Source organism: Myotis myotis, unplaced genomic scaffold (genome assembly GCF_014108235.1).
Source record: "Myotis myotis isolate mMyoMyo1 unplaced genomic scaffold, mMyoMyo1.p scaffold_m19_p_1, whole genome shotgun sequence".
In the NCBI taxonomy this organism is placed as follows: Eukaryota; Metazoa; Chordata; class Mammalia; order Chiroptera; family Vespertilionidae; genus Myotis; species Myotis myotis.
This window is the reverse complement of record NW_023416313.1, coordinates 14,656,746-14,674,233: the sequence shown is the minus strand read 5'-3', so window position 1 is coordinate 14,674,233 and position 17,488 is coordinate 14,656,746. Positions and strand designations below refer to the sequence as shown.

The following is a 17,488-nucleotide window of genomic DNA, read 5'->3' as shown; positions in this document are numbered from 1 at the left end:
GAATTGATGAGTGTGACCATCTATATTTGTTGAACTTGAGTGTTTACGGTAAAAATCAGAGTATTGGGAGCTTTTTCCTTCTCCAGAGCGCCTACATTGATCAGAATTGAGGGATTTTCTTTACCTTGGTTTTTCTAAAACTGGACATTCTTTTTTCCAGTGTCCCTTCTGTTTACACTATCTATTCTGTCCTTGTCAAAATGGTGGCTTGGGTAGTGGGCCACTTAAGCTGTTTAATCTGCAAGATCATAGTTTATTTTGGATTCTATCTCATTTTTATTCTAAACCCCTCTCAAAATGTTCTGACAGGTATTTTAGTTCAGGCAAAGGTGCTATTGGTTACCCCAACAAAGTATGTCCAAATGAATGCCAGTCTGGAGAGAACTGCAAACTCATTGGTCTCTAAGGCCGCTCCAACAACAGGCTTAAAGGGCCTGGGCCTGTGTTCCACCCTGTGATTCTGCTTCCTACGACAAACAACACTTGTAGGCAGCACAATACAAAATAGAAGTACAAAAGGGAGCCAACAAGGATGAAAAGGAATAGAATGATTCTACCAAGGATGCCTAACAGATGGGAGCCAATAACAAAACCCGGGCACCAAATTTAGAATAAACAGCTGAGGAACTCAATGCAAAGACAGCAGAGTTCATAGCCAGCACTGACATACCAGGAGGGCACAGACTTGACAAAGCCACAAGCAGCAAGGTACAAGGGGCCTCTGTGGGTACCTCATCTGGTGGAAGGCTGGACAGTGCAGACCATATCTCCATGGAGTCTTCCAGGAAAATTGTGGAAATAAACGGAGACCACCCAAATAACTAACAGATTTTTAGAGCTTTCTAGAGCAAGGGAGATAGTCACTCTACTTGCATTGGGACGACTGAAAGGCAGGCAGGGCAGTGGAAAAGCTTTATGGTAAAAGAATGAGGAAAAATTCAGGTGTGCTCTGGTTGGCGGTTATAGGCAGGGAGAAGATGGGGGTTGGTTAAAGAAATGAACATCGTATGTCATTGGTTTGGGGGGCATATTTGGCTTTCTCTGGTTGGTTCTGAGGTGGACGCAGGTGAAAAAGTTGGGAAACTGGCAGTCATGGACCGTGTTCTAATTGTTCTGGGCAGATTGCTGCAGGGGTTTGGGTTGGCTTCTTGGGCTACTTGCTGCTGAGGTTGTGGGGTTGGGGTTCTCATCTAGCCCTTGTCCATTGGTATAATCAGTCTATCAAGGTGAAGATGTCATTGAGAAGTTAGATTTCATTTAATCATCATAACTATCTCCTCCATGTTCCTCTTTTACAGACGAGAAAAAGCAAAGCTCAAGGGACTATGAATAATGCATCCAAGGCCATACAACTAGTGACAACAAGCAAAATTCAGACTTACAAATGTTGGGCCTATTTTTAAGGTCCATCTTGTAAAGACCATAAAATTATTCTGATGCTGCCCTATCTGTTGGAAATAGTAGGTACTCAAAATTTTTCATTGTATGAGTGAATGGGTGACAATAATTTTGGAACATTTCTTTTGAAAGTGTCTCCACAGCCAGCATTTTTTTTTAAAAAAAAAAACTTCAATGATGGCATGTCTTGATGGATTTAGATTTTGGAAACAAACATTTTTCCAAATGAAGACTGGTGAATAATGTGAGAGAACCTGCTGGCTCAAAGCCTAGTGTGTGCATTCAGTAATGAGATGGATCTTGGGCTTTTTGCATATCCTGCATGTGATCTACAAAGCAGCTTTGAAGGCTTTTGCAAAAGAAAAGTTGTAAAAATAGTTGCATTTTGGGAATAAGATCTCAACTTTTCCAAAGTTGGAAGGCCAATGCGTGTTTTTTTTAAAAAATAAGCTAATTCCCCACTATTTTTGCAATTTATCTTTCTGTGTAGTTTTACAGTTCTCAAATTGTCTACATCATTCAACAAATATTGGTTGAACATCTATTATGTGTTCAGTGTGTGCTTTGAACACAGATATGAAATATAGCCCTGTAAACTAGAAGCTCCACGTCTAGTTAAGGAAGACAGAAAGTTAACAACTGAAATGCAATTGGATAATACCATGGCTGATAAATGGCAGGATACCCTGAGAACATGCAGTAGGAACAGTGGTGAGCTGGTACATGTTAAGTCACTGACTCCTGGTGGGGAGGAGGTAGAGAGATAAGGGCCTGATTTTCAGCGTTTGCTGGTTTCCATGGTGTAAATACTCCCCCATTTCAAGCTACCAACATGATGCCACCTAAAAAGGAAGTTGGATAGAGATGTGCATTAGCACACCATTACATCCCATTTCCCCTATACAAATACAATCGACGTAAATAATGTTAAAAGCATAGGTAATAGTAAGATATAGTAAAACACTTAGGAAGTGATGAGTTCGAGTATTTGTTACTTTTGCTTTTAATACAGTTAACTTAATTATAAACTTATCTAATTTGTTGTTAAAGAACAGCTACATTTAAAAACCAGCTCACAACATTACTGAACATTTAACCATCAGCTCTTGCAAGCAAGTGGGAACCAGTGCAAATGGGCTCTAGCAAGCCCCAGGACAAAAGCAATGTCTGGAATTACTGTAGATTCACCTAAAGGGAAGATGGTAAGGAAATCGAAGGCAGGGATCCTGCCTTTTCATTTCTGTATCTCCGGCACCTAGCACTAGGTTGTTGAATGGTCAACGTAAATCATTAATGCAAATTTAAAAAAATTAGCCCTGACTGTATTCTGGGCACTATTCTAGGAGCTTGGGAGTGGGGGTGGGTGTGGGTATGGCAGTAAAAACCAAGCACCTGTCTGTAGAGAGTTTACATTCGTGTGTGTGTGTGTGTGTGTGTGTGTGTGTAATGACAAATGTCTGTCATATAAGACAAATGTCTGCGGGAAGTAGGGTTAAAACTTCTGTAGTGCAAAGGAGAAAAGGAGTGAGAATTGCTTTTCCTAAGGGTTGTGAGACGTATGAAGGTTGAATGAAATGTCCTGGAATCTGGGAAACTGAAGCACAGACTCGGTGCAAATCTCACCATTTCAACAGGGACACAGGGTAACTTACGACTGGGACACAGGGTAACTTAGGACATTTTTTCTTTCGAAACCCCCACGCAGTGGCCCTTCCCTTTCCTCACTCAGCCTTTCCGCACGAGTGCAAAGTCCTTCAAGTCCGGCTCAGAAAGCCCAAGGATTAACCTGACCAATCAGAGGCAGCGAGGCGGGGCTAATTTTCAGCCCCGCGGGAGCCCGCCGCGCATGCGCCAATTCACCAGTTTCGGGTCCACTTTCTGGGGCACTTTGCGCAGGTGCGAGAACGAGACGCAGAAGCTTGGCCCTAGGCGTTGCCGTACCGTCCGGGCGGCGAGTGGCGTCCTGGTTTTATTGGGTGTTCGTCCCGGTGTCAACTGTTCTAACGCCACCGTTGCTATCGCCAATATGAACCCGGAGAGTTTCGCGGCCGGTGAGAGGCTGGTGTCGCCGGCCTACGTGCGGCAGGGCTGTGAGGCCCGCCGCACGCACGAGCACCTCATCCGGCTGCTTCTGGAGCAGGTACGGAGGGGTCGGTGGCTGCCCGCCGCCGCGCCCCCCGCTCCGCTGCGCCCCCTGGGACGGCTGCGTCCAGCCTCGCCCGCTTCCGGTTGCCGGCGGGGAGCTGTCCCCAGGGTCTCGCAGCGGGGCAGGCGCTATGCCGACTGGCTGCGCTCAGCTCCCTCTCCACCTCGCCGCGCCCCCAAACCGGAGAGTGCATTAGGGCGTGTGCGGGGCCGAGATTGTGAGTCCCGTTGCGTGTAACTTGGGGACGCGGAAGCGAGTGGAAGTCCCGGTTGGTTTACTTTGTTGTTTGCGGAAAGGGCCAAGGTCGCACCTCCCGCCTTTCACTCTTGCCCAGAACTCGGGGAACACGTGTTCATAAGTCACGGTATATACCAAGGGCTGCCCCGGAACATCACAGGGCACGGCATTTCCGAATTTAATCTCACTCAAGTTTGGCCACCTGTAGCTTTTTTTTCTTTAGATTTCCCCCCCTTTATTGATTAAGGTATTACAAATGTGTCCTTATCCCCCCATTGTCCCCCATCCCCCTCACTCATGCCCCCCCCCCCCCCCCCCGCCGTGTCTGTTTTAACGGTCTGGTTTGAAGAATCTTCGTTGAAGATAAGGTTTTACTGGTTTTCAGTAACCTTAACTTACTGCAACTTTAAATCGGAGTAAATCTCATCGCTTTTATTTATTTATTCCTTCTCGAATCTGTAGGTCATTGTAATGTAGTGTAACATAAGCGTTCTTCCTAGTTGAGGGTTCTTCATTGGTGCTGAATTTCTATCTGAATTTTGGACAGCAAGGAGCATGGCAAAATGACACATGGAAAGGTTTTAAAATGCATCGAGGTGCATTCTAAGGAATGGCGAAACCATCTTAAATAATAATTAAATTATAATTCACTATAATTATGTGTTTTTTGTTTTAAGGGCAAATGTCCAGAGGATGGTTGGGATGAAAGTACGCTCGAACTCTTTCTACATGAACTGGCGATCATGGACAGCAACAATTTCCTGGGCAACTGTGGTGTGGGAGAACGGGAAGGGAGAGTGGCTTCGGCTTTAGTTGCTCGGCGTCATTATAGGTATTTTTTTTTAAATAGCCTGTGAAAACATTGCTTTCCTTGCCCTTTTTTTTTTTTTGCTAAAAACAATGGTGGCAGTATTCATCATATTAGATTATAAAATGTCTGTTTGGAATCTATTTCTTCCCTATTCAAATGGGCATGTAAACTTAGATGCGACAATTTAATCTGAATAGGTACTCTTCAAGACAGCAGGGTAAAAGTTCTTGTCAGGTTCTGGGTAGTTAACAACACTGGCTCTATGTTCTGTTAAGAACAATTAACCTGCCCTAACTGGTTTGGCTCAGAGCATCGGCCAGTGGACTGAAGGGTCCCAGGTTCGATTCCAGTCAAGGGCATGTACCTTGGTTGCGGGCACATCCCCAGTAGTGGGTGTGCAGGATGCAGCTGATCGATGTTTCTCTCTCATCAGATGTTTCTAACTCTCTATCCCTCTCCCTCTCTGTAAAAAATCAATAAAACATATTTAAAAAATACAATTAACATAATAAACCTATTATTTGTATGAGTTTAAAATATCTTAAGCTTTTTTATGATTTTCCATGTTTCTTTTCTACAGTTGCAAGTATTTTTAGAGAATGATATATAGATAGAACTATAAATCATTGTTTATCTGCATCTAAACTGAATCCCATTTTATAAGCACCTTGCTTTGTTGTGATAGATGTAGGAAAGGATATATTAAATTTAATATTAGATTATTAAGTTACTCTTATATTTTTTCAAAAAGCTTTTCATCAATTCTGATAACCATGTAATTGACAGTGGTTTCAAATATAGTCATTTCTTTAGTCTACCTTTCTGTGCAATATAGGTAAACTCTAAACTGAAAACTCCTGTCTTCCATGATTTAAAATTTTACTGAAGTTTGACAACCCCTAGGTTTAACAGTCTGGTTTGAATAATCTTAGTTGAAGAAAAGTTCCATGATGATATTTTCTATCCCATAGTTGAATTTTTTTTCAATCAAAACCACCAAACTTCTAGTTGAATCAAAAAGTTCAAACTTCAAGTTATAAAATAAATAAGTCATGGGATGTAATGTATAGCACGTTGCCTATAATTAATAACACTGTTTTGTATATTTGAAAGTTGCTAAGAGAGTAGATATTAAAAGTTCTTGTCACAGCCCTAGCCAGCTTGGCTCAGTGGATAGAGCGTCAGCCTGCGGACTGAAGGGTCCCAGGTTCGATTCCGGCCGAGGGCACATGCCTGGGTTGCGGGCTCGTTCCCCAGTGGGGGGTGTGCAGGAGGAAGCCAATCAATGATTCTCATCATTGATGTTTCTATCTCTCTCTCCTTCTCCCTTCCTCTCTGAAATCAATAAAGAAATATATTTAAAAAAAAAAAAGTTCTCATCACAAGAAAGAAAAACTTGTTACTGTGTGTGATGATGGATGTGAACTAGACTTGTTGGTGATCATTTTACAATATATACAAACATTGAATCATTATTTTGTATACCTGAAGCTAACATGATGTTAGATGTCAGTTAGAGACCCGGTGCACGAAATTCGTGCATGGGATAGGGCGGGTGTCCCTCAACCTGGCCTGCATCCTCTCCAGTTTGGGATCGGGCCTAAACTGGCAGTTGGACATCCCTCTCACAATCCAAGACTGTTGGCTCCTAACCATTTGCCTGCCTGCCTGCTTGATTTCTCATAACCGCTTCTGCCTGCCAACCTGATTGTCCCCTAAACGCTCCTCTGCTGGCCTGATTGACACCTAACTGCTCCCCTGCCGGCCCGATGGCTCCCAACTGCCCTCCCCTGCTGGCCCGATTGCCCACAACTGCCCTCCCCTGCTGGCCCAACCACCCCCAACTGCCCTCCCCTGCTGGCCTGATTGCCCACAACTGCCCTCCACTGCCAGCCTGATCACCCGAACAATCCTCTCCTGCCAGCCTGATCGCCCACAATTGCCCTCCCCTGCTGGCCCAACCACCCCCAACTGCCCTCCCCTGCTGGCCCAACCACCCCCAACTTCCCTCCCCTGCTGGCCTGATCGCCCACAACTGCCCTGCCCTGCCATGACCCATCTCCTCCTCCGGGCCCCACCTCTGCTGTGTGCATGGCCATCTTGTGACGGCCATCTTGTGACGACGTGAGGGCGTAATGTGTGAGGGAGTGACGCCACCTAGGCTATTACTAGTACAAATTATATATATGTCAGTTAAAAGAAAAACCTTATTGCAGTTAAAACTAACGATAACTAATGTATAACTTGGGTGAAAAATTCATGTTAAAAATGGGCTGATAACAGTTACCTGTAAAAAATGCTTTGTACATGATGTTTTAGTGGTAATGAAGTGTGACACTAGTGTTCTGTGATAATTCCAATATGCAGAGTTTCTGATCTATTGAACTATAAATTACAAATAGATTTTTGATTTTGAAGAATATTCAGAGGTATTTTTAAGCAGTGTATACCATCTAATTTAAAATGAGTGGATTAGCACATGCATTTTCAAAGAATGGATTAAGGCAGTATTTGAAATATCAACTCATCTCCATTGGAACTTAGTCCCCTGCTCTGGTTAGGGGAAAAGGAAAGAAAGAGAATTTAACGCTGCAGATATTTTGCTTTTCTATTGTTGCACAGCAAACCTCAAAAACGTAGTGGCTTGAAACAGTCATGTATCATCTCCTAGTTCTGTGGGTAAACTGGGCTCAGCAGGGTGATGATTGATTTGGGTTTCTCATGTGGTTGCAGTCAGATGGTGGCTGAGCGTTTAGTCATCTGAAGGTTCAACGGAGCAGTTTATCCAAGTTGGCACACTTAGGTTGCTGGGAGCCCAGTTGCCCTCTCTATGTGGCTTTGGCTTCTCCCAGGAGGGCACAAGAGGGAGTCCTCAAGAACAAGCCCTTCAAGAGCCTGGGTAGGAAACTTTAAGGCTTTTTATTCTCTAACTCAGAAGTTCCAGATATCACTTCTGCTACTTTCTTTCTGGCCCAGCAAGTCTCTAAGGCTTGACCAGATTCAAGTGGAGGGAATTAGACTCCATCTCTTGGTGTGGCAGTACGATATAGGCATAGGGAGAAAAGGAATTAATGGTGGCCAGCTTTGGAGACTAGATAGGAGAGCAAAATTGATGAATTTATTTCAACATAATAGGATATTTTCATATTACTAATAGTTTATGCAATATATCTACAATAGTCAAGTATTGCTCCTGGTATTTTTTTTTTTTTTTTTGGTTATTGCATTTGTATACTTATACAATGGATTACTTAGAACATTGAATATTTTTGTCCAGTTGTTGGCCCATTTTTTGCTTAGGTTCATTCATGGAATTGGACGATCGGGTGATATTTCTGCTGTGCAACCAAAAGCTGCAGGTTCTAGCCTTTTGAACAAAATTGCCAATTCTTTGGTCCTGGACATCATAAAGATGGCTGGTATGTACTGTGTTAATCATAATACTTTTGGCTGACCAGCCACACAAACTTTGCCTACTTTCTTTTATTAATGTCTCTTTCAAAAAGGATACAAATGATTTTTGAGAAGACATATCTATCTATATATATAAAAGGCTAAGCGACCATCCGACCAGTTGGTAGGTATGATGCACACTGACCACCAGGGGGCAGACGCTCACTGCAGAAGCTGCTGAGCTGTGATGACTTGGCAGCAGCAGTTCTCGGGTGACGCACCCCGGAACCAGAGAGGAGGGAGCCCAATTCCTCCCAGGGCCATGCGATTCCACCTTTGGCCGTGGGTTATGTTGTTGGGGCACTGTCGGCCCTGAATCTGGTTTACTGCCGAGCTGTGGTGACTTGGCAGCGGAGGTTCTCGGATGACACACTCGGAACCAGAGAGGAGGGGGCCATGTGATTTCACCTTTGGCCGTGGGTTATGTTGTTGCTGGGGCACTGTTGGCCCCGAATCTGGTTTACTGCACACTTGTGTTTGTGTTCCACACCCTGTATGACAGCAACTTTGCCAAGTGCCCTCTCGCACTCTGGGACCCCTTGGGGATGTCGGAGATCCAGTTTCGGCCGATCCCGAAGGCCAGGCTGAGGGACCCCACCTGCCAGAGGGACCCTGCTCACTCCGCAGACACCCTTCGAGCCATGGTGCTGCCCCAGGTGTGCCTGGCCGGGGAGGGACCACGGGAAGTTGGCTCCAGGGCATGTCCGGCCCATCTTGCCCAGTCCCACCCCACCGGCCACCTTCTAATAAATTTCCTTTCAAGGTGCACAAATCTGTGCACCAGGTCACTAATGTATATATAAAAACCTTTAGAATAAGATAGAAAATCAGATCATAAGTATGGAGGATGAAATTGGCAGTGAGCTTCCTGAGAGTGAGTAAAGAAGAAGCAGCACTAAATCTACAACTCTTATTATTTGCTGGAAGTATATAATTCCTTCAAGAAGAAAGCTGGTTTTTCAATGGAATAACTAATTTCTGTTTTACTTCTTATTCCTAGGTGTCCATTCAGTGACCAATTGCTTTGTAGTGCCTATGGCAACTGGTATGAGTCTAACTCTGTGTTTCTTGACATTACGACACAAAAGACCAAAGGCAAAGTATATTATATGGCCACGAATAGACCAGAAGTCCTGCTTTAAATCCATGATCACTGCAGGTAAAAGAAGAGACATGTTGTATACTAGTATAATGTATTCAGTATCACAGTTAGACATTTCAAACTTTTTATGTAAAGATATATAAATGAAAAGAAACTAAACCTATTTCTTTTTATTGTGATAAAATATACATAAAATTACCATTTTAAAATGTACAGTTCCATGACAGTAAGTACATTGACATTGTTGTGCAACTATAATCACCATTCGTTTCCAGAACTTACTCATCCTCTTAAACTGAAATTCTGCCCATTAAACAGTAACTGCCCCTTTCCACTGCTCCCATTCCCTAGCAATCATCATTCTCCTTTCTGTCTCTATGAATTTGACTACTCTAGAGTATTTTCCCTTTGTGACTGGCTTATTTTACTTATGCCTTTAAGCTTTAATCCATGGTATACTACGTGTCAGAATTTCCTTTTTAAAGACTGACTGACATTCCATTCTGTGTGTGTGTGTGTGTGTGTGCGCGCGCATGCTTGTGCATGCACATGCATGTGTGTGCCAAGTCAAATTTGAGAATTTAACATTATTTTTGAATGACTTCAGTCTGTTGTATGAAATGAACAGTATTGGGCTGTAATTGAACTCCATAAATAATCCTAAAGAAACTCATGTAAAAGGATTTATAATAGGGACATATAGCAGAAATTGATAGACTTCAAAAAATACACTGATTTATTTTAAATGGTGTAAAGTTATCAAGTCTGTTAATTTGCATCCTATTAACCAAAGAATTGATAACTACATTCTTGGAATTTGGAAAAGACTGCCTTATTGAAAAACTGAAAACTATTTTCCAAAAGATGTTGGCCTATGATTTATAGTTTATTCTTTTTCAGGATAGCTTCTATTCTTAGGAAGCAAGATTATTGTATTTGTAAAAAAACACCACAACTTGTATTTTAATTGCTTGAAAGCAAAATAGAGTTGGGTCTAGAGAATTTGAAAAACAGTAAAAATTACCTGTCTTCAGGAAACTACTTATTTAAGTAAAGTTTGTGTATTTGTTTTAATAGCTATGAAGGTATGTATTTAAAAAACCTGGATACCTCTGAACCACGTATTTGAAGTTATGACTTCATAGTGGCCAAGGTTTTATATTTCTGTAGATAGAATGCAGACAACTTGGTGTGGATTCTGAAACTCAAAAGAAAACTACTTGCTCTTAACTTTGCTCTAACTTGCTGTGTGACCTTGGGGAAACCACTTAATCTTCCTGAACTTTGGCTCCCTTATCTTTGAAATGAGTGAGTTGAGCTAAATGATTTCTAAATCCTTTAGGCTTTTCAATCCATGAATCTAGCCTGCTGCTAGATTTGGTATTTGGGAAGACTGAAGATGAGACTGCATAATAACTTTATGTGCAAAATTTCCCAGGTTTATATTCTATCCAATTTCTGAGACTTAAACCTTTAGGTTTTACTTTTATCCTAGGTTTTGCTTTGTTAGGTATTTACTAGTATCACAGAGGACATCTATCTATATATATATATCCTATCTAATAAAAGACAAAAAGGGTAATTAACCGTACCTCCACTACGCTTCCCATTGGCTAATCAGGGCAATATGCAAATTAACTGCCAAGAAAGATGGCGGTTAACACCGACAAAGATGGCGGTTAATTTTCATATGTAGGCGCCAAGCAATGGAGCAAAGCCGGCTGGCCCCGGGCAGGAGCAGTGAGCGAAGGCTGGCGTGGCGAGCGAAGAGCAAAGAGGGGGGCCCGCCGGCCCGTGTGCGGCGGGCCGGGGGCTTAGCTAAGGCTTAGCGCATACTCCCTGGTGGCCCCACAGCAGGGCATCCTGGCAGCCTCCTGACAGGAGGGCAGCCGGGAGAGCCGAGAGGGGCAGAGGCTGCAGGGAGCCATGGAGGGTCAGAGCGGCCGGAACCAAGTTCCTGGGGGTCTGAGGAGAGTGTTTGACAGGAGCCTGGACTGCAAAGAAGGAAGAGGAAGCTGCTACAGGGAGCTCTTCCAATCCCCCTGCATGGACACCCTACCGCAGCCCCCATACCCCCGGGGGGACGGTGAGGCTGACCAGACAGGAGAAGACCCAGCCTTGGGGGTAGCTGCAGCCCGTATCTCTGACTCCCAATCTCTTCTCCTGCCACCCCCGCCAGGGGCGCCCACAACAATAGCACGCCTGCGACAACCCGTCAGCGACCCCGAGGCACCTGAGGCCCGTGGCCTGCCGCTGCTTGGCCCCCTCCACTGGGGCCAGGCACGCCTCTCCTCCCTACAACTCCAGACCCGGGTGAAGGCAGGCCTAAGCGGCCCCTCAGGGTCAGACTCATCCCCCCCAACACCCCCTCCCCGACAGCAGTGGCGCCATCTCCGCAGCAGAAGTGCACTGAACCTTGCCGGGGGTGCGGCTAAACCCGCCCTCCTAGTCCACTAAGCCATCAGTTGGATATCCCCCCTGGGCTCCCAGACTGTGAGAGAGCACAGGCCACACTGAGGGACCCCTCCCCCCAGTGCAGGAATTTCGTGCACCGGGCCTCTAGTATATATACATATAGCTAAGGCTTAGCGCATACTCCCTGGTGGCCCCACAGGAGGGCATCCTGGCAGCCTCCTGTATATGTGTGTGTATATATATATACACACACACACACATATTTTTATATGTAAATATAAAATAGAGAAATATGCTAATTAACTGGGACGCTGTAACGGGTCGATTGCACCGGAGGAGGTTGCGTGCGCATCGTTGGGGGTGGGGCGGCAGGGGCCTCCGAGCGCCTGTGCTGGGGGAGGGCCTGATCGGCAGCGGCAGTGGCTGCTTCAAGGGCCAGAGAGGGAGTGGGTGGCGCTGCGTGATTTAGTAGTTATATAAGTGCTTTGTACATTATTTAGTGTATATTTTGCTTATACAACTTTTTAAGTTTATGGATACCTAAGTATTTACCATACAAGGTTACATAGTTATTATTTGGGGGGACCTTTGATCACATGCTAGTTAGGTGTACTAATTCAATTGAAAATTGAAAACAATTTTTAAGAAATATGTTTTTATTGACTTTAGAGAGAGGAAGGGAGAGGGAGAGAGAGACACATCAATGAGAGAGAAACATCAATCAGCTGCCTCCTGCACGCCCTCCACCTGGGATTGAGCCTACAACCCAGGCATGTGCCCTCACTGGGAATAGAACTGGTGACCTCTTGGTGCATGGGACGATGCTTAACTAACTGAGCCACAACAGCCAGAGCAAAAACCAGTTTTTATATTTAGGTTATAGAAGGCCCTTGTAAGCTATGAAATGAGTCATTGATCCCTAGGCTAATAAAATGCATTACCTTTTCTTTAGAGGTAAAACATTAAGTTGATGATTGTGATTTGTTTCAATACTTGAGTTATTTTTATTCATATCTGAAATGAAGTGAACTTTAAAATAAAACTTAAGCATTGCCAGAGAATGTGTAGATTTGTTTTTCTGTGGACTAGTGATCATTTTTGTCATCAGTGGCTGTTACTACTTTTATAGGTAGTAATATATTTAACATGTTCTCCTTACTTCCCAGAATTAGTCTTTTTTTGTCATATCAAAGTGCTAAATAGATTTGTGGTCCTAATTGTAGTCTAGTGGTCCTTCACATTATTTTGACCTGCATTTGACTCATTCCAGTGTTGAGCCAGGTCTTTATTGCTAGAGGAGGGTTCTTCGACCAAAATAAGTATTTAGAATTCTTGTGTAGAATAGCGCTACTTCCTAGAGTTTCAGGGTCTTCTCTTATTTCGTTTACACTAATATTTTGATTTCTGATTTGGTTGGTTAGGTTTTGAGCCCGTGGTGATAGAGAACGTTTTAGAAGGTGATGAGCTGCGCACAGACCTGAAAGCAGTAGAAGCTAAAATCCAGGAACTTGGGTCTGATAACGTGCTTTGTGTTCATTCTACTACATCCTGTTTTGCTCCAAGGGTACCTGACAGGTAAATGATTTATGAATATTGTCCTTTAGGTATTCATCAGTCTTTTATGTATGTATTTATTTTATTTATGTATTTATTTATTTTAAATATATTGTTATTGATTTCAGAGAGGAAGGGAAAGGAGGAGAGAGAGAGCTACCTCTTGCCAGCCCCCACTGGGGACCGAGCCCACAACCTGGGAATGTGCCCTTATCCGTAATCAAACCCTGGACCCTTCAGTCTGCAGGCTGACACACTGTCCACTGAGCCAAACTGGCTAGGATTTCATCAGTCTTTTAAATAAAGTATACATATACTAATTTTCAAAGATGCTTAAGTAATATTTGGCAGTAAATAGGTGAATGGACTGTTCCAAGAGAATAAATTGACCTTGTGTAGAATAGTGCTACTTACTGAGAAACAGCATCATCTCTTGAGAAAATAAAAATTTGATATAGAAGGAAAAACAACAAGTACCAAGTGGAGATTCCTTTGTCACCCGAGTAGATGCAGAGCATCTGTTTCTTGCTCTTTTTTCTGTTTCTGGTTTCTTAGCATCTTTTCCCTCATTATGTAATAGAGGTTTCTAAACAAAATAGTGGATTTACTTGTTTTCATTGTTATCTCTACTCCTTTGATCTAACAGTTTTCCTATGTAGGAACTATTAGTAGTAACAGATTTTAAACAGAAAATTTTAGAATTATTTGTTACCCTTTGAATATTTTTTAATTGGAAGATTAATACAGATGTACACTTGGGTGTACACAGTGGTTGCCTTTGCATTCTGAGAAAAATGCAAATTTAAGAAAATAAAAGTAAAGGGGAAAAAAGCAAATGTTTACTTTTCTAAAGGATGGCCACAAATTTTTAATCTGAAAATGTAATATGCTTGGTTATAGGAATACAGATTTCTAGTTTTGATAACAAGTCTTTGTTTCATTTTAACATTTTGAATAAAATACTAGTAATTTGTTAAAATTATATTGACTTTGTTTACTATTTTTGTAGCACCAAGTTATACTTTTGGTTTCCATGGAATCACATAATTTGGCAGTAATGAATGCATATTGGCTTTTACTATCTTATACTATCTTATATAAAGATAAGAGATAATTTTAAAACTATGCTCATGAAAATTTGCCTTGCTCCAACCATGAGTCTGTGAATTTTAAGATTATATTGCAAATAATACAATCTAATCTAATAATAGACAAACATGGTAATTGACCATACCTCCGCTACGCTTCCCATTGGCTAATCAGCAGGATATGCAAAATAACCCAGCCAAGATGGCGGCTGGCAGCCATGCAGCTGAAGTGAGCAGGAGGCTTGCTTGCTCCAGTGATGGAGGAAGCCAAGCTTCCTCCCTGCTGCAGCCGGACTCTGAGCTCCACTCTAAGCAACAAAGTTGCAATTATAGAAGCTAAACAAACCCCAGATACCTGCTTTCAGCAGGCCCTGGCCTCAGAGCTGGAGTGGCAACAAAGTTTCAATTATAGAAGGTAAATAAATCCCAGAATAAAAAGAAAAAGAAAAAAAGGAGAGGCTGGGAGCTCCCATTGCCAGCTTGGCCAGCCTGAAAACAGCCCTCAGCCTCTCATCTACACTGGCCAGGCACCCCAGTGGGAACCCCCACCCTTAAAGGGGGTGTGGGCAGCCTGAAAACAGCCATCAGCCCCTCATCCAGGCTGGCCAGGCACCCCAGTGGGGACCCTAACCCTGAAGGGGGTGTGACCAGCTGCAAACAGCCATCAGCCCCTCACCCAGGCTGGCCAGACACCCAAGCGGGACCCCCACCCTGATCCGGGACACCCTTCAGGGCAAACCAGCCAGCCCCCACCCATGCACCAGGCCTCTATCCTATATAGTAAAAGGGTAATATGCAAATTGACCCTAACAGCAGAAAGACTGGGAATGACTGGTCACTATGACACACATTGACCACCAGGAGGCAGACGCTCAATGCAGGAGCTGCCCTCTGGTGGTCAGTGTGCTCCCACATGGGGACCTCTGCTTAGCCACAAGCCAGGCTGATGGCTGCCAATACAGTGGTGGTGGTGGAAGCCTCTACTGCCTCCTCAGCAGCGCTAAGGATGTCCGACTGCAGCTTAGGTCTGCTCCCTGCTGGCAAGTGGACATCCCCTGAGGGCTGCCGGGCTGCCAGAGGGATGTCTGATTGCCAGCTTAGGCCCAGTCTCCCGAGGAGCAGGCCTAAGCCAGCAGGTGGTCATCCCCTGAGGGGTCCCAGACTGGGAGAGGGCACAGGCTGGGCTGAGGGACCGCCCCCTCTGAGTGCACAAATTTTTGTGCACCGGGCCTCTAGTAATTAATAATATAAGAATAAACTGTTTCACATACTCACAATTGCCAACCTAGTTTTGCCCCACCTTGTATTGTATATGCTTTATTTATTACCTACCAATCATATTTTAAATTTACATTGAAAAATTAAACATCCCTATTCTTTCTTCATTGACGGTTTTGCTATCTAGAAAAATTTTAATGTGATAGAAATAAATCACATTTCCAAAAACAGCATATGGATATTTGTTAGTTAGATTATTTATCCGTGAGGATAGTATTGTTTCTGTCTCGTTTTGACTAGCTCTTTTTGGATGTTTACTGTATGCCTGGTGCAGTATTAAGTATTTTACATCTATGAAGTTTTTCATCAGTAAAATTCTCATATACCACTTTTCAGTGGTATTATATGGTGAGTATTTCTTACAAGAGTGAACTTTAGGAAAGTGGTGCTGCATCGTTATTAGTATGTTTGAATTTCTGATTTTATTAAATTTAAAAATTTTGATGTCTTTAAATTAAGCTTAATTCTTTTGTAGTCTTAATTTGGATGGGTAGATATTATCTATATTTAATTCATTAATTGGACAGAGAGCATTGTGGGGCCGGGCCCCGGGCTGGGATGGGGAACTGGGGGTGGGTGGTGGAGGACTCAGCCCCTTTCCCAGGGGGGCTGAGGGTCGGCTCCCTCCTCGGGGCTGGCAGCCAACCTCCTGTGCCCTGTTCCTCCCCTTGTTCCTCCCCCCAGCCGGCAGGCCCCGATGGGCCTGGCCCCAATCGGCCCTGATCACTGGCCAGGCCTAGGGACCCCACCCGTGCACAAATTTTGTGCACCGGGCCTCTAGTTATATGCTAAAATACTGCTGTAGAAATTTCAGTTTTGTCATCTTTTCCTCATGTACATTAATAACTATTATATTAGTTTTCACACTGTAATTTATAAAGCATAATATGGATGGGTCTTTATATTGAATATATTTATGTTTGTAGATTAGAAGAACTGGCTGTGATTTGTGCTTCTTACGGTGTTCCACATATTGTCAACAATGCTTATGGATTGCAGTCTTCAAAGTGTATGCACCTCATTCAGCAGGTAAGAGAGTTTTAAAAATATGTCAAGAAAAAAATGGATTTTAACATATATGATTAATCCTTTGCTTTTCTTGCAATCTAATATTGTAAAAACAGTTATCTAGCACCCTCTATTTTATGGAGCATTAGTATTTTGCATACAGTATTCATTTAGTAAAAGTCATTTTTTGGTAGTATGGTGGTAATTGTACTAATAGCTTTGGTCTGAACCAACATAGAAATACTTCAGGAGCTTAGTTTTTAACTTTCTGAGTTATTTTCATTTTTGTAATATACTGGATTATGGTATTTTTAAAACTATATTGATTTAATATGAATATTTAAGGAAAACACTTTACCTTATTATCTTAGACTGGAAATGACTTCATTTATAAACATCCTAATATATAAAAAGCCAGGGGCCGTCATGACCAAAACAACCAGACAGATGACGGAACAGCATGCTGTGTGGGGCAACAAGGCCTGCAAGGGGGGCAGTAAGGGGTGACAAGGTCTGCAGGGGGGGGGGGGCAGTTAGGGGCAACCAGGCTGGCAGGGGGGCAGTTGGGAGCGACCAGGCCGGTAGCGGGGAAGGTCAGGTAGGGGCAATCAGGTTGGCACAAAGAGGCGGTTAGGGGTGATCAGGCTGGTAGGGTGAGCAGTTAAGAGCCATTGGTCCCGGATTATGAGAGGGATGTCCAACTGCTGGTTTAGGCCCGATCCCATGGGTCCCAGATTGGAGAGGGTGTGGGCTGGGCTGAGGGGAATTTCATGCACTGGGCCTCTAGTTCTATTATATAACTATGGAGTAAGAAAGTTTAAAACATTTTTGACTTATTTTATTTTTATAAGCATCAACTAGATCCCAATCATCTTATTTTGGGATTCTTATTTTGAAAATATCCTTGCATTTTCCATCCCCATTCAAAATAAGAGTCACCGCCATGGCCTGCGGGGCTTTGTGTATTCAGACCTCTGCAGCTCCACTGCTTTCATTTC

The 17,488-nt window shown here is 43.3% G+C and overlaps 1 protein-coding gene across 3 annotated transcripts in view; it reads left to right on the top strand.

Annotated features, from left to right (window-relative positions):
* Positions 1-3,268: 3,268 nt before the first annotated feature.
* Positions 3,269-17,488, top strand: part of SEPSECS (Sep (O-phosphoserine) tRNA:Sec (selenocysteine) tRNA synthase) — a 36,097-nt gene continuing 21,877 nt past the window's right edge. For 2 of the 3 annotated variants that reach the window (XM_036330301.1, XM_036330311.1), the window contains exons 1-6: positions 3,285-3,538; positions 4,459-4,613; positions 7,893-8,011; positions 9,046-9,204; positions 12,984-13,137; positions 16,409-16,511. In XM_036330301.1, the coding sequence (XP_036186194.1) occupies positions 3,425-3,538; positions 4,459-4,613; positions 7,893-8,011; positions 9,046-9,204; positions 12,984-13,137; positions 16,409-16,511 (804 nt within the window). In that variant the 5' untranslated portion in view covers positions 3,285-3,424. Of the gene's footprint in view, positions 3,539-4,458; positions 4,614-7,892; positions 8,012-9,045; positions 9,205-12,983; positions 13,138-16,408; positions 16,512-17,488 lie in introns of all 3 variants that reach the window. The other variant, XM_036330318.1, reaches the window with a different exon arrangement.